The sequence below is a fragment of the Piliocolobus tephrosceles genome, chromosome 6 (genome assembly GCF_002776525.5).
Source record: "Piliocolobus tephrosceles isolate RC106 chromosome 6, ASM277652v3, whole genome shotgun sequence".
Classification (NCBI taxonomy): Eukaryota; Metazoa; Chordata; class Mammalia; order Primates; family Cercopithecidae; genus Piliocolobus; species Piliocolobus tephrosceles.
The window spans coordinates 149872063-149895238 of NC_045439.1; the positions used below are offsets into that span (position 1 = coordinate 149872063).

The window sequence follows — 23176 nt, forward strand, 5'->3', positions numbered from 1 at the left end:
ACCCAACTGACTAAAAATGTGCATTCTTTTTGAATGTACATAAAACACTGGGCCAGGCGCGGTGGCTCAAGCCTGTAATCCCAGCACTCTGGGAGGCCGAGGTGGGTGGATCACGAGGTCAGGATATCAAGACCATCCTGGCTAACACGGTGAAACCCCATCTCTACTAAAAATACAAAAAATTAGCTGGGCATGGTGGCAGGCGCCTGTAGTCCCAGCTACTCAGGAGGCTGAGGCAGGAGAATGACGTGAACCCGGGAGGCAGAGCTTGCAGTGAGCCAAGATCGCGCCACTGCACTCCAGCCTGGGCAACAGAGCGAGACTCCATCTCAAAAATAAAACAAAACAACAACAACAAAAAAACACTGACTATATGCTGGGCCATCAACCAAGTTCCAACAAATATCAAAAAAATGAAGTCATACATGAAATCATCTTTATTTGTAACGTTAAAGAGAAAACTAGAAAACCCCAAATATTTAGAAATGAAACAACCCGTTTCTGAATAATGGTAAAAATAGGGCATATCATCATTTTGCCAATGATAGGTACTGGAAGCAGAGTAGCATATGGTAGTTTACTCCTTTATTCATTCTACCTCTGGTATGTCTAAAATTTTCCATTAAAAATGAATAAACTAGAAAATATTGTAAAATGTGGATAGAGGAGCACTTAAATGAAATTTTATAGCCTTAAATACATACATTAGAAAAAGAGAGAAAAAGAGGAAAAATGCTGAAAACAAAAATCAAGAAACTAAGCTTTCACAAGCATCTAAAACCAAGAAAAGTAAAGCTAAAACTTAATAGTGTAGGCAAATAGAAGCAGAAATCAATGAAATAGAAAACAAACATTTAAAAAAGTAAAAAATCTAAAAGTTATCTTTGAAAAGGCTAAAAATGATCAACTTCTAAGCAAGAATAATCAGAGAGAAGGCACGTATTTTCAATATCAGCAACCAAAAATGGGATATATTTATGCCAATGAACTTAAAAATTTGGATGAAATAGACAAAGTTACTGTAAACTATAACTTGTCATAGCTGACACAAAAAGAATTAGGAAACGTGAACAGTCCTGTGTCTGTTAAAGAAACTAATTCCATAGTTCAAAACCATCTAAAAAAAAAAAAAAAAAATCCAGGCCCAGATGGCTTCACTGGGGAATTCTACCAAACCTTTAAGAAAGAAGTAACAACCAATCTTAAACTCTTCCATACATGCAAAAAAGAAATACTGTCCAACTTATTTTATAAAGCCAGCATATCCTGATAGCAACACCTGATAAAAACATCGTAAGGGGCCGGGTGCAGTGGCTCATGCCTGCAATCTTTGGGAGGCTGAGGCGGGTGGATCACAAGGTCAGGAATTCAAGACCAGCCTGACCAAGATGATGAAACCCCATCTCTACTAAAAACTACAAAAAAATTAGCCAGGTGTGGTGGCAGGTGCCTGTAATCCCAGCTACTCGGGAGGCTGAGGCAGAAGCATTGCTTGAACCCAGGTGGCAGAGGTTGCAGTGAGCTGAGATCATGCCACTGTACTCCAGCCTGGGTGACAGAGTGAGACTCTGTCTCAAAAAAAAAGGAAAAAAAATATTATAAGGAAGGAAAATTATGTTGATCTCTTTTATAAGCACAGACATAAAAATCCAAGATGAAATACTGACAAATCCATATGCTTGAATATATATGTATATATGTATGTATGTGTGTATAATGAATATATACACATGGCAACCAAGATGGGTTTATTCCAACACTGCAAGGTTGCAAACCAATGAGAGCAATTTAACAGAATAAAGGAAGAAAAAAATAGAATCACCTCAATTACTGAGGAAAAAGCATGTAATAAAAATTTAGTTCTGTAAGAACAAAAGGTTATCCTTAATCTGATAAAGAGATCTATAAAAACATATAGTAAACACATTATAACTAATGATAAATATTGAAAGCTTTCCTGTGAGATAAGGGGTAAAATAAGAATGCTTGTGATGTCCCCTTGCTCAATCACTACATCCAAATAGGACTTTATGGTGTATATGTTTATTGTTTCACTCTGGATTTGATTCGTTATAATCAAATTATCCTGGTTTTTGTTTGTTTGTTTGTTTTACTGTGTCTGGTAAAGGGCAGATGGTTTTAATGTCCTCATCTAAGACATCATCCAATTTCTACACATATAAACAACGTGCTGAAAAAAGACTTTATCTTTTTACCTGATTGGCTTGGCTTTGCATGTAGACTCTTCTGGCATTCAGATCTTCAAAGGGAGAAGGTCTTATATTTGAGCTTCTATAAGGCTCACTGGTAACAACTGTCTCTTGCTGAAAAAGGTGATCCTTCACTAGAGAACTGGAAGAATCCTCTTCAGGTGCCTATTGGGAACAACCCTCAACTCATTAGTTGCCAGAATAAAAACCACCACAAAATAATATACTAAAAACGTATTAGTATTTAGCAAGTCAGTAAGTATATATCACTGCCATCACTATGAATTGCAATTCCCAAAATTCAAATGTACGTGGTTAGAAAGCTATGTTAACATACAGTAATATGAACTTTTAGAAAAATTCAACTTCATGAGAAAAACGGGCTTATTAAAAATAACATGAAGAACTAAAAGGCTAACCATGTCATGTAGAAGAGCTAATTATAATAATGCTTTTAACTATAATAAAAGTGATAAATGTACATAGAAAATGCAGAAATTATTAGGAAGAAAACACAAATCTATGTTTTATTTTGCAAGTTAAAAAAAAATGTTCCAAGAACTCTGCTGTTGATAGTGAGTCAAAAGACAGAAGACAACAGTAGTCTATTACTGTGTTGAATGAGTGAATGAATCAATTAGCCTCAACTTCCTGATTATGTAGGATTTAAATCATGCACTCTCACTACTTAGGTTGGGAGATATGCTCAATAAATGACACTCACTAAAGACATGCTTTTAAAATGTCATAAACAATAATTTATATAAAATAAATGTTAAGTAAGTAAAATTTAGCACACTACAAAACACAAGTCCTGGAAGGGCTTTGTTTCATTTAATTTTTTAAAGAAATGGGATATTACTTTTCCCATCACTGTGTAATTATTTAAGAAAAAAGCTGATATCCAAATAAAAGTGGCTGAAACACTTTCACTAGCTTTTTCTAAAATAACTCAGAGCAATCACTATACGGCTAACAATTTTAAGGGTTCAAACCTCCCATAAGCTATTCTTTTTAAAAGATTTAAAAGATTTTGTGGGTGCTACTTCTAAAATTATCAAATAAAATTCAAAAATGACTAAGACATTTTAAACGTATAAATGCAAGTTCTAGTTTTTGTTCTAGAGAAAAAATAGCCTTGTCCCATTTAATTCCTTTGGCATTCAATCTCTCAGTCAGAAAATCACTGTAATACCAACGCTAATTTTATGACACTGGGCTATCACAAGCATATAATAATAATTAAAAATGCTCTTGAAACTCAAAGCTGTTATTGCATCAGGGAGTAGGCAATTGAACTATTAAAAATATATCTGAGAATCCACTGTCACTTAAAATTATGTCAAAACTGGCTGCTATTTTTACCCAATTTTCATAACAGCTGTCCCAACGTGTTGTGACAGTTGCTGATAAAATATTGGAAAAATGTTGGCTAAACACTGATATCCAGCAAACATGCTTTCAAAATACATAATCAAAAGTGGGAAGAGTAGAAAACTTCAGGAAATGTATTTATTTGTTCCAGAGATTTCTGAAAATAAATGACTCAAATACTTGTCAAAAATCATAAGCAAACGGAATAGAAGAAAATACTGGGGGAAAAAAAATAGGTGAGAAAAGATCTAAGTTAGAATCTTGTCTTACTTTAACTTCTCTAAATCACAATTTCTTTTTCTTTTGAAACAGAGTCTTGCTCTTGTCACTCAGGCTGGAGTGCAGTGGTGCAATCTTGGCTCACTGTAACCTCCGCCTCCCAGGTTCAAGCAACTCTCTGCCTCAGCCTCCTGAGTAGCTGAGATTACAGGCACCCGCCGCCACACCCGGCTAATTTTTTTTTTTAAGTAGCAACAGGGTTTCACCATGTCGGCCAGGCTGGTCTCAAACTCCTGACTTCAAGTTATCCACCCGCCTCGGTCTCCCAAAGTGCTGGGATTACAGGTGCACAATTTCTTTTTATTACAAATTGAATAGCTGCCTAAACAATCTCAGGGTTGGGATACTCAGGAGATTGAAAACTATAAACAAGTGTAAGTTTTAGGAGTCGCATCAGTGAATTATAAGATATTGCTTTTAATTGAGACTTTTTTTGAATTAGGTTATCTTTTACTAAATTATAACTGAGAAATCATGTTAAAATTATAAATTAAAGCTGACTTAAACAAATCTGCATATGAACAAACTTAGTGTCTTGCTGTAATGAGCTGGGTTATTCTATTTATATCCTGTAAATTAAACATTAACACATTTTACTTTAAATAATACTTTTTAAATAATAATACTTTTTTAAAGAAAATATCACAAGTGTTTGTTGCTTCATTAAATTGTGTGTAATATTGAAGTAAAAAATGATTTTTAAATGTTTACCAATGTACCTGGAATTAACCTATTAACTAGGAATAGTTCATATTGCACAATGAATTTATAGCTACACACCTAAACGGGTCTCAGCGAATAAAATAACCAAAGCATCATTCAAGCAGCTGATATGGCAAACAAAAGACTGTTTGAAAATGCAAAGTATACAATCTACAATGAAGTATATATTATTCATGAATTGTAAGAATCAAATTAACATTTTAGAGAATCCTAAACTAGAAAAAAAGTATCTTCCTACTACCTAATTATCTCTTTCAGTAAGTTAAAAGTTTCAATGCATATTAAATTTACAAGTTTTTTAAAAAGTGGTGATAAGGAAAACAAGCATACTCATTCATTGCTAATTCTACACACAAAGAAGTAAAATAAAATCTGGAACAACTCTTTCTGGAAAGCAATTTTAATAAACTGTATGAAAAGCTTTTAAAACATTCATACATTTTGATCACTTCTTGAATTCGGCAAAGAGTACTAAAATGGAAAAAGCTCTAGGCACAAAGTATTTTTCTCAGAAGTATTATTTGTTGTTGTTTTAAAGTTTTTTTTAATTTTTTTTTTTTTTTTTTTTTTATTTCACTAGTTTTTTTGGAGAACAGGTGGTGGTTGGTTACATAAGTTCCTTAGTGGTGATTTATGCGATTTTGGTGCACCCATCACCCGAACAGTTTACACTGTACCCAATGTGTAGTCTTTTATCCCTCACCACCCCCACCCTTTTCCGAGTCCCCAAAGTCCAACGTATCATTTTTATGCCTTTGTGTCCTCATAGATTAGCTCCCACATATGAGTGAGAATCTATAACGTTTGGTTTTCTACTCATGAGTTGGCTTCACTTCAAATAATAGTTTCCAATTCCATCTAGGTTGCTGCAAATGCCATTATTTCTTTCCTTTTTATGGTTGAGTAGTATTCCATTGTGTATGTGTGTGTGTGTGTGTGTGTGTGTGTGTGTGTGTGTATACCACATTTTCTTTATCCACTCATTGACTGATGGGCATTTGGGCTGGTTCCGTATTTTGTAATCGCAAATTATGCTGCTACAAACATGCATGTGCAAGTATCTTTTTCGTACAACTTTTCCTCTAGGTAGAGAACTATTTTTAATAGTAAAAAGAAACAACTTAACCATGCCATAATAAGAGAATGGTGAAGCAAATTATGATATGCCCATAAAGTGAAATATGGTGGTGTCATTTGAAATCAGGTTTGAGAATAATGTAATATATAATGTAGGAAATGTTTAGTGTTAAAAACTCAGTATATAAAATTTTATTTACAGTATTATCATAGTCATAAAAAGATAAAAAGTTAGAAGGAAATAAAATGAAGGTTAATACTCCTTGATAGTATGATTAATTTTCCAATTTTGTAAGCTTACTTTTATATAATTTTAAAATCAAGGTACTGAATACTTTCTCCCTTACTTTTGATATACAATCATTTTATATTTTAAATTGTTACTATTTTAAACTTTATTGGAGGGGTAACTCAATGAGACTGATCTTTTTTTCAATTACCATGTTTATGAATTAATATTATTGCTAGAATGAGACAGGTTTAGCATCAATTCTATTCCTGTTTTGCCTTTCTTTTTCAAGAGACAGGGTCTTATTATGTTGTCCAGGATGGCCTCAAACTCCTGGTCTCAACTGGTCCTCCCTAGTAGCTGATACTACAGATGGGTACAGGCCACTGTGCCTGACAAATCATAATATTTAAAAGTATAATACAAATATACTGTATCAATGAAATCACTTTTTAGCTTAAATACATTTTCCCTCTTCATCTGAAATAATTAACCGAGAGACATACTATACCTTTGCCCAAATCCTTCTGAATTCATGCAGAATATGTCTTTATGTCAATAAAATAATTTTCTAAATAAGGTAATCTTCTGGGTATCTTTCAAATCCATTTCCTCTTCTCAATACCCACTATTCACTGTCTTAATGCAAAGCCCTCATTACTTTTTTTGCCTGTCTTACTTCAGTAGGTTTCTAACTGATTTCCTTGTTTCCAGCCTTTGTCCCATTATTCTTCAGGCAAATCTAATTGGTTTTTCTGTTCAAAACCCAAACCCCTTAAGGTTTCCAATTACCAAAGCTTTGTTGGAAGACTGGGCACATACTGGAGAGGACAGGGAGGAGAATAAGTATTCGCTAAGGAACTCTTTTGCAAGGTACAGAATTTACACAGTACATAGAAATGGGCCCTCTCTCCCTGGGAAACATGAGACTCACAAGATAAAGCCCAGTTTTATTTTCCTATGAAAAAGAAATGGACAGTAAGTACATGACAACATACTGACCATTAAAGACACATGAAAGTATAATGCCATTTTTATACACTAACTAGGTAAGATGTAAAAAATACATAGTAACACTCAATGTTGGCAAGGGTTTGGAGAAATAGCAATACTTTTTTGCACTGCTGGTGAAAGAGCAATCTGACAATGCCACTGGAAAAAAGAAAAATTCATACTTTTTGACCCAGCATTTCTACTTCGAGAGATTACATATACAGATACACACATACATACACACAATCACAGTAGCACTATTTTTTAACAAAAACAAAGAAAACAAGAATCAAAATATTTTACGGCTCTACCAGCAGGGAACTGGTTAAAAATTATACTATATGATAGAATTCTGTGCAGCGATTAAAATGATATTTCCAGTATTCCCAAGCTATTGTTAAATGAAAAAAGCCAGGTACAGAACAGTCAATATGGCATGATCCCATTTGTCTAACTGATAGAAGGATGAATTGATGTATTTATATTTTTACTTTTAAAATACCAGAAACTATTACACACCAAACTATTAATATAGTTCTGGGGAGTTAAGGCTACAACCAGGGGACCCAAGGGTTCTCGAAGGAGTTATTTTATATGTATAAAGGACTATATACATAACCAAATAATAAAAGAACGTGTACATTTGTCACCCAACTTCAGTGAACACAACCAATACAACTAATTACTCCTTTGTGTTTCTCCATATTAGCACCCCCACCTGTACCACTTGGATCCTCAGCAGATAAACCCTATCTTGAAGTCATATTGTTTTTCATTTTCTTATCTTCTTTACAGTTTTACCACACAAAGTACCCCTTAATATTAGTTATAGATGCTTTTGAACTGACTGATATCATGGGACATTCTGAAACTTTTTTGCTCAATTTTTTTCAGTGAAAATTCATTCACATTGACATGTGCAGCAATAATCAGTCATGTTACCTCTGTGTACCAATGACAGCTGAAATATTTTGAGCATTTTCTATGTATCAGACAGTCTCAAGTACTTTACATGGGTTAACTGAATCCTCACAATCATCTTTTGAGGTACACAACATTATCAACCTACTCCATATGAAGAGACTAAAATTCAAACGGATTAAGCAACTTGCCTAAAATAAAAATTACTAGGTGGCAGAGTCTGGATAAGAACACTACAATTTATTCATCTATTCTCTGCCTATGGATGTTTGGGTGGTTCTAATTTTTGGCTATTTCAATAAACGTTGCTAGGAATAAAAATGTATAGGCCTTATGGTATACATGCCCAAGAGTTTCTCTAGAAGATATCCAAGAATAGAAATGCTGGGTCACAGGATATACATATGTTCCAGTTCTCATAATGAAAATGATTTTCGAAGGTGGTTTAAACAATTCATATATCCACAATGAGTGCTCCATATTCTTACCAAGACAAGGTGCTGTCATACTGTTCACTCTTATATGTATATCTGTTATTTAATTCCTATTATAATGGATCCATCTTATTAAAAATTACATAGTGGCTTTCCTTATGTGAATAAGAAACTCCAAGAAAGAACAAAAGAATAAATGAATACACAGTCTGTTACTTAAAGAGTCAGTATGCTTTCTTAATATGGCTTGTTCTTACTGGTTATCATCCTCATTTCTTTGCTTTACAAATATTGATGTACCTGTTTCTTTCTGTTAGCATCTGATGTTTCATACTTCTGATTTTCTGGTACAAGTCGCTTCCTCTGCCCAACAATGACATGCTTCAAATTTTCCACTAAAAAACTGTTTTATGCTTAACCTCAGCCACAAACTCATTAAAGTCTTTGTTGATTCACTCACAAGTTATTCACTCCCTCCTTTGAATTACCTTAAAATTACACGTATCTATCACCGTATATTCTGAGTACTCTTTTATTTACATTTTTCCCATGAACCAGTGCTATATTCTGAATGTTTGTGTCCTCCGCAAAATTCATATGTGGAAATCTAATTACCAATGTGATGGTATTAGGAGGTGGGGCTATGATTCAATTAGGAAGGTAGAGCCCTCATGAATGTGATTAGTGTCTTTATAAAAGAGATTCCAGAGTGCTGTCCTGTTCTTTCCACCATGTGAGAATATAGCCAAAAAGTACCACTTATGAACCCGAAAGTGGGCCCTCACCAGGCACAGTCTGTGCCTTGAGAGTGGACTTCCCAGACTCAAGAATGGTGACAAATTACTTTTGTTTATAAGCTACCCAGTCATGGGATTTTGCTGTAGCAGCTAGAACGAACTAGGACAACCTGTAAGGAGGGACTCTGCCTAAGTTTTATCCCTGGAGCATAGAACTATATGCCTGGCGTACACTGAGAATTCTATAATCTGTGACGTGCGAATATCCAATAATCAGATCACATTGATACCTCAGGAAAAAATGTGATATAATAGAAAAAAAAGTGTATAAAGAGAGCTCCTTAAGCAATAATAAATCTAAACACTCTAGCTAGTTAGCTAGACAGGGTCTTGCTCTGTTGCCAAGGGTGGAATGCAGTGGCACAATCACAGCTCACTGTAACCTTGACTTTCCAGGCTCAAATGATCCTCTCACCTCAGCCTCCCGAGTAGCTGGAACTACAGGTGCACTCCACCATACCTGGCTAATTTTTTGCTTTTGGTAGAGACAGAGTCTCACTGTGTTGCTCAGGCTGGTCTTGAACTCCTAGGCTCAAGCAATCTTTCCATCTCATCCTCCCAAACTGCTGGGATTACAGGCATGAGCTATCACACCTGGCAAAAAACATCTCTGAATAATTGTTATTCAAAGTTCAAGTTATAACAACAAAAATTATTTCCATAATCCTATCCCTGTGGAATAGCCACTATTACTATTTGACATATATCTTCCTAAATTTCCTAATGCATGTATATGTGTTTACATGCTATGTACAATTTGATCCCATTTATATTAGTCTATCCATACAGGGCTCCTTTTCTTCACTTCTTAACATTCCATGGACCTTCCCCATATCAGTATACACGTTACACTTTGCAACTGCTGCAGAGAAGTCCAGTATCGCATATGTCATATATTACTTAGCTAATACTCTAATTATGGGCATTTAGACTTCCAAATTTCTGTTATATGCATTGTAATGTACTTCTTTTTACATATATCTTGGTGTACCTGTATTATTTCTTTAGTATTAGTTCCTATAAATGGAATTGTTGAATAAAGTATATACACATATTCAATTACATTACCAAGCTACCCTTTGGCAAACTTATGTTATCAACTGAAAACTCCTTAATTGTATAAGACAGAGGAACCATTTCCTTACATCTCTGCCCACACTGGGTCTTATCACTTACCTAACTTTTATATTAGGGATGTTCAACCTAAGTATAAATGTGTATAATACAATATAATATACCTACCCTAATAAAAGAATTCAAAATCTGAGCATTATTTTGAGTCACATGTCAGTGCTTAAGAAAATCTGAATTTTGGAGGATTCTGAATTGTGGATTAGGGATGCTCAACCTGTAGTAATAACCAAAACATTTTCTTAATTTGGATATGATTAAGCATAAAGTGTTCAGACTTAGACAAACTTCTGTTTTTTTTTTTTTTTACTGGGTTATAACCCCTGAAAAGTGACAATTACTATGGAAACATGAACGTAAGATAAAATTAGGTGGTGGGAAATCCCAAAAATCTTCCACAAGAGCAAAAAGTTTAATGTATGATAGGCATAAAGACTGTAAATACACTGGCATGATCTCTAGTTTTAAAAAAATAACATCTATAGCAGTTATATATACTCACATTCGATGCTTTTAGTATTGTATGGCGGCACAGGCTAATGTGTAATGTCTACAAAGTAACCATGCCAATAGTGCACAATGAAAAGCTGTTTTTCTCTCAGCTGCTGGTATAAGAATTATTCTCTTATGGTTGATAAGTGATTGCCTAACTTTTTATTTTTCAAAGACTTCTATAGCAATTTTGTGTGTAGAGGCAAAAGGATACAGAGCAAAGCAATAAAATAATTCCAGCTGTAGCTCTTGAGCAGAACATAAGGCCAGATGACAGCTGCAGAAAAAACAAAAACAAAGTTTGCTTCTCTCCTCCCTTTGCAACCCATATTCTAGTGATAGCTCTCTGAGAAAATTTACTGCTGTTTTGCAAACCCTTGTTAATGTATGATTCCCAATAAATAAATCAAATGCAGAAAAAAAGGGATATCACAGTCAACATACTGCTCAAGAACATCATTCTTGTAATTGTAAATCACAAATTACAGGTTTGCAAAATGTGTGGCTGGCTCATATCCTACTGAAGTAAGTTTTATAACAATTGTATCATTGGTTTATTAAATGACAGAAGTGGTTTAAAATTTTTCTTTGGTAAAGAGCCCTTATATCTTGGCATTACGTGTGTTAAACATGCTACCATAGCAATTCTTTAGGTATTTAAAATTCTATGCTCAAATTATGCTAGCTTAGGAAGCACAGAAAAAAAGGAAAAAAAATTACTCTAATTCCACAAGCCCAAAAAAAACATTATTAACATTGTGGTGTAGTGTTTTCAGTTTCAATTCATTTTAAATTTGGCCACAACTGTCTCCTATTCTGTTCATTAGATTTCTTTAGTTTGATCAGCTCAAGGGTAAGAACAAACCAGCCCTTGAATTTTTAGTTTTCTATTTGTCTATGAGCTTTGACTGGAAACATTAGCAGCTTATAGCATTTTTCTTTAAGCTACCTGAACACAGCCATCTGTAATGAAATAATAAACAAGGAATATGAAAAATGCAGCAAGACACAATGTCTGGCAATAGTAGTAAAGGAAAACAAGTCCTGTAACCTGGCTTATTCAACAGAAGAACTAAACTACCTTCCTAATGAAGAGTTAGTTTGGCTTAATGTGGTATTAGGTTTGCAAAGATTGTTTACTGTCTGTAGATGTACTTTTGAGTTAATAAGGAGTAGTTATACACATCCTGCTAACACATAAATCTTCAACCCTTTAAATGACAAATGTATTTCTAGGATTTTTATCTTAAGGTCACACTCAAAGACACAAATTAAAATGTATATAAAACGCTGTGGGAAATATTCGATGACGTGAATGATTAAATTGTAGTATAGGTACATAATGGAATGGCTAAGATCAAAGACTCTGAAGTTAGACTGACACAATGAAAATGGCCAAGAGATTTTAAGCTGACTGCATTTTAGAAGTATGATCCCAATGGTGCTTTTAAAAGGAAGTATGCATTTGTATACAAGATGTCAGAAGAAAGAAAAGCCTAAGCAGAAATATCCAAATATGAACAGCAATTATTTTTGGGTAGGAATGAATGATTCCTAACTTTGTCTTTATAGTTTTCAAAATATGCATGTATTAGTCTAAGAGTCAATAAAATTTTAAATAACAAAACATTATGCAAAAAGTTATACAGAGAACTTTTTTGCTCTCTTATTGGGTAATAAATAAAATTCAATCTAAGACACATCAGGGCTTTCTGAAAACTGTTAAGGCAGCACTTACTAAAGGATTGTGATAGCCTGCAGTACCATTAAATACTCTGTACTACCTAAATAAAGCCAATCCACTTAGTTTTCAGATATAGAGCCTTATTAAAATATTACCACCTTTGAAAATCATTACATGAACAATTCATATCCCTTGCCTAAAGCAAAATTAGACCAACATAAATCATAGCCTTCTAATCATTTTGGCTCAGAAATGACATTACTTACTTCTAAAAAAGATTAAGTTAGTCATGTACTTCTCAATGGCCAAACGAGAAAACATGATAATGTTTTACTTCATATCAATCAAATCTCATCTTTCTTCTGCCCCAAAACGTATCTAAGATCTTTTCCTCTTTTAACCTCAAGCCTGTTGTGAGGTAAGTTTTGTGGGTTTTGTTTTCAATCCAGCATATCTGAACAATAAGAGCTGTAAATGTTGTAAGTGACAACTCTGTTAGCACTAAAAATGATCTTAAAACAAGGCATAAGCTAGCATTAAACAACAACGAAAACCTTGACCAGGCACAGTGACTCATGCCATAATCCCAACACTTTGAGAGACCAAGTGGGTGGATCACTTGAGCCCAGGAGTTTGAGACCAGCCTGGGCAACATGGCAAAACTGTCTCTACCAAATAGATACAAAAATTAGCTGGGAGTGGTGGTACGTGCCTATAGTCCAGCTACTCGGGAGGCTGACGTGGGAGGACCACGTGAACCCAGGAAACAAAGGCTGCAGTGAGCTGAGATCATGACACTGCACTCCAGCCTGGGCAACAGAGTAAGATCTTGTCTCTAAACTAACAAAAAACCAAAAGCTCTCATTTGCCTCATTAAAATAGTCAAAGAAAGAAACCAAATGAAAAGAACAATCATACCTTCTTATTGATTAGGTTTTTAAAAATCTTAATTTTTAAGATTTTTCCTCAAAACTTTTCTTGAGTGCCAACTATGTATGTGATTAGCACTATACTGCACATCAGGAATAAAAGATGAGCAAGACAGGATTTCAAATTCAAATGATGATCTGTTACAAAACCTTCCAAAGACAGATATGAAATAGAAAGGTAAATTTCTTTCTGTTGACTTATGATAATTGATGAAGACATTAACTGTTGAAAGCAGAAAGTTGTCCAACAGCTTATGAAGGAAATGTCTAGCAAAGTTATTGGCACAAAAATAGGTACGCAAATATTTGTTGAATTAATTAATGAACATTCAAAAGAGAGAGGATTTCCACTCTGGCATTTAATGCCTTCAAAACATTTATTTAAATATAACATTATCATTACTTTTATTGTGTTAAAAAATTAGACAATGCGTTATTCTTTTAAACTATATTGTCTTTGTAAACAATTGTCAATGAAGTAAACCTGATATTAACACTACCTTAAACCATAATCTGTATTCAAAACATTTATTTATGTCAAGCCCATATAAGATGAATTATGAAACTTAACATGTATTTTATTCCTAATAAAGTAGCTAGATAAATCATAACACACTGCAACTTCCCATACATTCCAAAAGAAGAATGACCTTCTAAACCTTTGGAACATCATAAATGAAATAAATAGTACTAAAGTAAATTTAAGAGTTTTCTTTTGCAGTTGTAACTGAGAAAATTAGCGATCATTCTAATCATCTTAAGAAAAAGTTAAACTTCCCTTTCTGCTTGTGCATTCTTTACCTATAGATGCATTAAAAATTACCACAAAACTTAGCAGCTTCAAACACAACATTTATTATCTCATAGTTTCTGTAAGTCAGAAATGTGGGACCAATTTAGCTGGGCGATTCTGGCTCATAGTCCCCATGAAGTTCCAGTCAAGAGATTGGCAGTGGCTGTAATTATCTGAAGGCTTGTTTGTGGCTGAAGGACTTGCTTTCAGGATGATTCACTTCACGTGGTTGTTGCTAGAAGGCTCCAGTTCCTTGCTGGTTGTTGGCAGATGACCTCAATTCCTCACATGGATCTCTTCATACATTTCCTTCAGTGTCCTCATGCATAGTAGCTTGCTTCTCCCAGAGTGATACAAGAGAGAAAGCAAGATGGAAGCCAGAAATTTTCTTATCATCTACCCTCAGAAGCCACACTTCATTTTCAACACATTCCGTTTGGTAGAAGTGAGTCCCTAGGAACAGCCTATACTCAGGAAGAGGGGAATTAGACTCCAGTGAAGAAAGGAGTATAAAATAATGTTTCCATATTTTAAAACGACCATAATTCACTGCCCTGTGAACACCAATTATTTATATTTTTCTCATATTCAAAATACATTCTACCCTCCCATGACTCCCTACAAGTCTCATCTTTTTACATCAACATCTTCAAAGCTAGGATGCTGTCTTCTAAACAGGTGCAGGTACAGATGAAACTCCCTGGGTATATGTAGTTCCTTAAATGCTGCTCCTTGAATATATATCGATTCTCTCAACCTGATGATCTGGAACTAAAGATACAAATTATCTGCCCAACACATACCCAAAAGACAATGGTAGGACAGGCAGAGGATAACTGCCATGTGACCTTCTTGTTCAAAAGTGGAAAAAATGAGAGGAACAACATAGTTATTGGTGCACGTAATTCTGAAATCAAGGTGGCAACGTTTGAAGTTCCTAGAGTGGAACTTAGGACCTGGGAATAATTTTTCGTAACTCTTGGCTCTGGCCTTTGAGATCTTGGTTCTAATTTCTAATTTCCTTCTATTTTCATTGAAAGGTGGGCCAAGTTTGCATCTGTATAGTGTTTTCAACTTGCTTCCTGCAAGTAGAATTTTGGGAATTCAAAGGGCCCCTCTTCAATCAAAGGTGGTATTTCTGCCAATATAATGCGTCAAAAAACATTGTGAATCTTATAGAGGTCCACTCCACTGATAAAAAGCACACTCATAAATAAGAAAAACTCTTCTCAACCTTAAACTTCCGCTATGTGACATACACTTACACTTCGTATAGGACCTATCACTTTGATTGAAAGATTCTCTGAGGTTCGTCTTGAATCCTCCTGAGGTCTTAACAAAGGAATTTACACTCACATCCTTAGACAATGCTTTTCTGAGAAGGCCCTGGATTTGATCTTTGCTTAGAAGCCATTTTTTAATCTTAGCCATTTGACATATTGAGAAACTGAGAATTTTCAAAACCAGCGAAGTCCTGGGTTCTTGTTTAGGAGTCCTTCCTTAGCTTACTTCTCTCATTTACTGTTTATCGTAAGTAGTAAGAAGAAATCAGACAAAAAGCTTCAACCTTTTGCTTGAAAACTCCTTAGCTTAACCACCCAGTACATTGGGTATATTTTCTGTTTCCCACATTACTGCCAGGTGACATCGTTGCTAAGCTTTCAGACACTAAACAAACATTCCCTTTCTTCCATTTTCCAATATGATTTTCTTCATTTTCATTTAAGCCGTCACTGACGCTCTATCCAAAGACCTTTAAGCTTCCAGTAACAGTCTCTTCAGAACTTTACTAAAACTCGCCTCAAAGACCTTCCAGCTTTTATTTACTGTCTGAATCCTGAGTCCAAAGTTATTCCCATGTTTTAGTATTTGTTGCAGCAGCACTCCATTTTCAGATCTCCAGAATCTGTATCAGTCAAAAACCATTCCCAAATTTAGTGGCTTAAAATAACCAACATTTATTATTTCACAGTTCCTGTTGAGCAGGAATTCAAGAGCAGCTTAACCAGATGGTTTTGGTTCAGGGTTCCTCATAAGGTTGCAGTGAAAACATGGCACAACTGGTCATCTTAAGGCTTGCTTGGAGCTGAATAACTTGCTTCCAAGGCGGCTCACTAATATGGCCATTTTCTGAAGGCTTCAGTTCCTCACCACATGAATATCTACATAGTGTTGCTTGAATGTCCTTATAATATGGCAGTTAGGCATCCTCCATAATGTGGGTGACTTCAAGCAATTAGTTGAAAGGCATAAGAAAAAAGACTGAGGTTCTCTGAAGAGAACAGAATTCAGCCTTCTCATGACTGCAACCATCAACTTGTGCCAATTTCCAGCATGCCTGCCCATTCTGCCAACCCAGCCCACAATCTTATGAACCACTTCCTTTAAAAAAAAAAAAAGAAGAAAGAAAGAAACTTTACTTTCTATATAAAGATTGATATCTCTTATCTGAAATGCTTGGAACCAGAACTGTTTCAAATTTCAGAATATTTGTATGTGCATAATAAGACATCTTAAGGATAGCACCCAACTTTACAGATTAAATTTATTTATATTTATACACCTTATAATACACAGGCTGAAGGTAATTTTATACATGATTTAAAATAATTTCAGGCATGACAAAATTCTGACTGCATTTTTAGTGTGATTCATTACATGAGGTCAAGTGTAAATTTTTTCTACTTGAGGTGTCATGTCTATACTCAAAAGGTTTTGGATTTTGGGGCCGGGCATGGTGGCTCAGGCCTATAATTCCAGCATTGTGGGGAGGTGGGTGGATCGCTTCAGCCCAGGAGTTCGAGACCAGCCTGAGCAACATAGCAAGACCTTCCCTCAAAAAGAAAAAAAGTTTCAGATTTTGGAACATTCAGGTTTTAAATTTTCAAATGAGGGATGCTCAACCTTGGTTATTATCAATTGGTTATCAATTGGTTATTTTTTTCTGGAGAAATTTGACAAATACAGTGTCTTAGAAATATTCTTAGCGGGCCGAGCACGGTGGCTCAAGCCTGTAATCCCAGCACTTTGGGAGGCCGAGACGGGCGGATCACGAGGTCAGGAGATCGAGACCATCCTGGCTAACCCAGTGAAACCCCGTCTCTACTAAAAAATACAAAAAACTAGCCGGGCGAGGTGGCGGGCATCTGTAGTCCCAGCTACTTGGGAGGCTGAGGCAGAAGAATGGCGTAAACCCAGGAGGCGGAGCTTGCAGTGAGCTGAGATCCGGCCACTGCACTCCAGCCTGGGCGACAGAGCCAGACTCCGTCTCAAAAAAAAAAAAAAAAAAAAGAAATATTCTTAGCAATTGATAAGTTTATTTAATAAGGCTAGTGATTTCTTCCACATCCTTTATGTTCACAAATTCCTTCCAAGCCGTTACTTACTTGTAAGTCATCTGCCCCTTCAGCTTCATTTTTTGATTCGGGGCATCCTAAGAAAACAGATAAGGTTAATTAAGCATAGAATTTCTGTCTTAGAGTCCAGTATTAATGACTAATTGATTATGTCATTATAATACTTTAGAAGACTAATCAGAGATCTTTCTGGACTGCCTGGCAATTAAGATACTGGCCACTTATATTTGCCTGTTAGAATAATGGAGAACAATCTAAGTATTTCCTTCTTCTATAGGAAAATTTCCAGTTGCTTAACTAACGAGACGCTTTCTCTGAAAGTATACTATCTCTAGCACCCCCTGCCCCTAGTTTCTCCCAAATACTGCCAATTACTAGGCAGATTATAATTACACTGCTCTGGTGATGCTAAGATGCGATTTATTCAATTTTTCTAAATGCTTTGACCCAGGAAACAGTATTTAGTACCCATAACCAGGATTTTAGTTGCTTTAGCTAAGATGGAAAACAAATGAGTTTTAATCCACTATTGATAGTTAAAGGCCAATTGTTGTTACTGACTTTTGTGCATCAATGTCTCTGTACAAATTTTCATGCTGTTAAGGGTACCTTTAGTTTCAATAAATTAATAAGAAAGGATTTGTCCTAGTACTCTTAATTCATGCCACCCTTGAGAGGCACAGCTTAACATGGAGTAGGCATGAGATAAGGATAAATGTGCCCTTTTGAAAGAGCAGCATATTTTATCTTTTTGTCACAGAAGGTCAAGTAAAAGCAATTTGAGATTGTTGGAAGTCTATATAACAGCTGATAATAATGCTAGCTAATGTTTTTTAATGTTCAAAAATAACAAGGCAGACTAAGTACTATAGTCTACTCTACCTAGGAGTTTGTAAGTTACTCCTTATAAATCATTTTTTAAAACATTAAACCCAATCTATTTGATCCTAGTGAAAGAAGTAAACTGTTACGGTACCTGAGCATAAGCTTAAAAGTAATTCAAAACTTTAAATCACATAAATTCCAGCAGCCATGGATAACATTTTTCTCTTTAAAGCACTGGTTCTGCAAACCTTGCTAAAGGTTAGAATCAACTGAGGAATTGTCAAAAAATACACTGATGCCAGAGTATGGCGTCAAACCAAAATATATCAGAATCTCTGTGGAATGAGGCACAGGGCATCATATATTTTTTTCTTTTTTTTAAGTTTCTTATTTTTTTTCTTCAAATTCAAATTACAATTACTTGACTAGAGAACAATTCCTCACTATATTTGAACTTACTTGGAGTTTGTGAAAAATAAGGGATGACTCGACTCCATTCCCCAGATAGATTCAATTGGTCTGGAGTGGAGACTAAGTCATTTTAAGCTTCAAAAGCTTCCCAGGTGATTGTAATGTGTAGCCAAGGTTAAGAACACTGATCTAGGGAGAATTTATGGGGTCTTACAATAAATGCAAAATGGGTACTATTACTTCATAGTAATTTTTTCTGGATCAGAATAAAAAATTACTCACTTACCAAATTCCAATCTTTTAAAGTAGCTAAATAAATTACTTAACTACAGTTTCATGCACTATCAAAACAGATTTGTACAATGTATTTCCATGTTCTTGCCTGTGACTGGTCTCACAGTTTATGTTTTCAGATTTTCTTATTAAAATGACATCTTCAAAATACACAAATCATAATGTAGTCTAGCACACTTTCAGTTACTTTATACAGAAAGTTAGTTAAATTGAAATAATTTTCCTTCCTAATTAGAAAAAAAAAATCAAGTCTTAGATATTTCTACCTTGATGGGAAGAAATGGGTTTTACTGTGATTTTTAAGCTAGCATAAGTCAGTCTTAAATAAAAAAACATATTCTTCCCTTCAAAACCTGTATGCTTTTGAGTTAACATTTTAATAGACTGGAAAGATAACAAAGGAATAGATGAGGTTTGGAAGTCTCTGCCAATCCTCAATAATGAAATCAATAAAGTAAAGACTTTTGTCGTGGAATAACTAGAGTCTACATACATTTGAATATTACAAGTTCTATATAATTACCCAAAAAAAGGATGTGACTGGTGTCATACATACACAAGTAGACTACCAACTGGGATTCTCACAGCTGTACATTTCTAGTCCCCCTTCCTTCAAGCTCTTATTTTAAAACATTTGAATTCTCTGAAGTCAGCTGTTGATGGACTATTCAAGATAGTACATACAATTGACATAGACTATGATGTGACAAATACAAATCAGGTTAAGGAGTCTATTATTTTCTCTTCATCTATTGTGAGGTTTCAAAGCCAGGTTGCATATCACAAAAGCTGACATGGTTAAAGTGTGAAAACTACTTTTGGTCAACCTTAAGAAAGATAGCCTCTACTATATATAACTGATAAATAAATTAAGAAAATAGTCAAGAATGCTTACCTTGAGAAATATCCTCTATCGCTCTTCGGATACCTCTATCAAAAGCCCTAGCATCAGCAGGACTTTGAAATGTAAGACCAAACTTCTTGTCATCAATCTTCCAGTGGTGAAATGTTGGAGTGACCTTATTATAAATGAGGTCTTTTTTAAGCATACATTCCAAAACCACCTGATAAAAGCCAAATACCAAAAATTAATATACATGTATCAAATGCATCTAATGTAGCTCATAAACACAAACTGAGGTGATAAAAAGCTATTACTTTTTAATGAATAATTTTTAATATTTTAAATAAAGTCTTCACAAAGTCACTCACTAGAGATTAAGATGGAATAAAAAAATACACATTATAAACAGGATGCTTATTATACTCCCATTTTAAAGAATACACACATATATACACTCCCATTGCACACAAAATTTCCGGAGGAGTATATCAGAAATTAGCTCCAGGAAAGAGGCAGGGGGTTGGTAGTAATAGAAATTTAACTCTTTAAAGTCATTTTTGGCTGGGGGCAGTGGCTCACACCTGTAATCCCAGCACTTTGGGAGGCCGAGGCAGGCGGATCACTTGAGATCAGGAATTTGAGACCAGCGTGGCCAACATGGTGAAATGCCATCTCTACTAAGAATATAAAAAATTAGCTGGGCGTGGTGGTATGCGCCTGTAATCCCAGCTACTCAGGAGGCTGAGGCAGGAGAATTGTCTGAGCCCAGGAGGCGGAGGTTGCAGTGAGTTGAGATCAGGTCACTGCACTCCAACCTGGGCAACACAGTGAGACTTTGTCTCAAAAACAAAACAAAACAAAACAAAATAAAATAAAGTCATTTTCCTAAATTTCTTAAAAGATGTATTTATATTTTGTGTAAGGATTTAACGGTCATGGCAGTAAAAGAAATACACTTTGCCAGTTTCTCAAAATATGTATTTAAGTGAGTTACCTAACTTTTTAGAGCCTTAGTTTACTCATCTCTAAAATAGAAATTGCAGTATTAAAATATCCCAGAGCTTAGAGTGGAATGACCGAATGTGCATTTGTGTAAAGAGCTTCATGCAATGTATGAAGCAATACACCTTTGGTTTTTAAATTTTTTATTTTGAAAGTATTTCAGATTTGTAGAAAAGTAACAAGAATAACACAGAAAATTCCTGTTTGCCCTTTATCCAGACCTATCACATTAATTTTTAACATTCTCTATGCATATGTCCATGTATAAACACTTATTATGAATTCTTTCAAAGGAGTTACATATATTATGTTCTACTGATCTTTAATACACACTTGAGTGTATTTCCTAAGTGCAATACTGTTCTCTTATGTAATCACAGTATGGTGATCTCATTCAGGAAATTTAAAACCAACACAGAACTTTAATCTATAGACCATGTTCCACAGACCATGTTCCACTTTTGCCTACTATACTAATAATGTCTTTTATAGCATTTTAAAAATCCTTCCAGTGTACGATCCATTCCAGGACAGTTATAAGGTCTCTTCAATCTTTCGTTCCTGGGCCTTTGTCTTTCATCATATTCACAATATGCTTAACGCTAGTTGTCACTATTACTATATAAAACAAAAGTGGATCTATCAGTGATCTTTGTAATTAATCTAATAAAAAGACTAGAACTACACATCTTAATTATTTTAAGAATCCCCTATAAGAAAATAGGAGGAAATAATTAAAAATAATTCAAATGAAACCCATAGTAGCACATGACACATAATAAATGCTCAGTTGGTATTTGGTGAAAGATTATCTTTCCACTACCTCCACTCTTTTCCAATCACCATTACCACTTGCACATCTCTTCCATGCACTGCTGATGATCTCCTCATATATTACTAGTAGTAGTGAATTACTAGTAGTAGTTACACTACCCGGCAGGTAGAGTAATAATTTTTCTTAAAAAAAGTAGCAACTTTACTGGACCACTTCCTAGTTTCAATGTCTTTTCAATGCTTTCAAGACTAAAATTCTTACTATGACCTACTAGGCCCTGCATGAGCTGATCTTTGTCTATTTGCCAAATCCTTAAGTTATAGTGGCAGACAAACATTAGGTACTACACCAATACTTCTCCTCAGAAAAACTTTCAGGCTTTATGCACTTCCCTAGGAACTCATTCATAGATCACGGACTAGGAATCTCTAATTTATACTTTTGGAGGGGAGGTCTGCTACAGTCTGCTTACACTGGCACCCAAGAGCCAGGTATTAAATTTTCAGGAATTTTGGGAGCCATTGTTAAAAAGCTAGAATATATAACTCTACAATGAAATACATTACATTAAAAATAAAATAATAAATACACAAAACTCATCAGTTCCTAATTATTTTACTCTATTTTCACAATTACCTATGTTCTTGAGGTAGTTTATGTCTCTCTGGTAGAAATACTATGTAATGCCACACTGCTGCTCATTTCTTCCCAATGCCATATGCAATGATGGCATGCTGACTGAAAGCAGCCATGGTGGAGGTATGTAAATACTATAAATCATTGACTTGTGTCCCCTCCTGAAAGCTGATTGCTAAACCTTTTATCAGCATACCACTGAATATAATAATTCTTGGTAGTAACTTTTATTAATTCAGAAATAACCAAAACTGTGACTAAGGTTCAGTCCTGCCCGTTTATAGGCAATGCAGTGAAATTATCTCAAGAGTTTTGCTTCCTATACTTTGACGACTCTACATGTATTAGAAAAGAATTAACAACCAGGCACAGTGGCTCACGCCTGTAATCCCAGTCCTTTGGAAGGCTGAGACGGGTGGATCGACTGAGGTCAGGAGTCCGAGACCATCCTGACCAACATAGTGAAATCCGTCTCTACTAAAATACAAAAAGTAGCCGAGCATGGTGGTGGGTGCCTGTAATCTCAGCTACTCAAGAGGCTGAGCCAAGAGAATCACTTCAACCTGGGAGGCAGAGGTTGCAGCGAGCCAAGATTGTGTCATTGCACTCCAGCCCAGGCAGCAAGAGTGAAACTCTATCTCAAAACAAGAAAAGAGTGTACATATATCCAGAACTTTTATGAGTCAGCACTTTGCTAAAGCATTTTACACAGCTTTACTATTAAATATTTGTTACAACCATTTTGCAACAACAACAATTCATGATTAAGCTCTAGAATTCAAGGGGAAGTAAATGTTAGTGTCAGAAATTACTGCAACATTTTTACTACATCCATAAACAGTGGGAAAAGCAGTATTTTGTAAAAACAATGCTAAATTGGAATTGTTAAAAAGGTAAGGACATAAGAACAGTTTGATTCTAGTTTTTAATATATAATACCACTAAATTAATTTTTAATACATGAAAA

The 23176-nt window shown here is 35.0% G+C and overlaps 1 protein-coding gene across 1 annotated transcript in view; it reads right to left on the reverse strand.

Annotated features, from left to right (window-relative positions):
* Window positions 1-23176, reverse strand: part of SPRED1 (sprouty related EVH1 domain containing 1) — a 108641-nt gene that overhangs the window by 16708 nt on the left and 68757 nt on the right. The window contains exons 3-5 of the mRNA XM_023230275.2: window positions 19848-20016; window positions 17453-17499; window positions 2217-2375 (exon numbers count right to left, since the gene is read on the reverse strand). Of these exons, the coding sequence (XP_023086043.1) occupies window positions 2217-2375; window positions 17453-17499; window positions 19848-20016 (375 nt within the window). The remainder of the gene's footprint in view (window positions 1-2216; window positions 2376-17452; window positions 17500-19847; window positions 20017-23176) is intronic.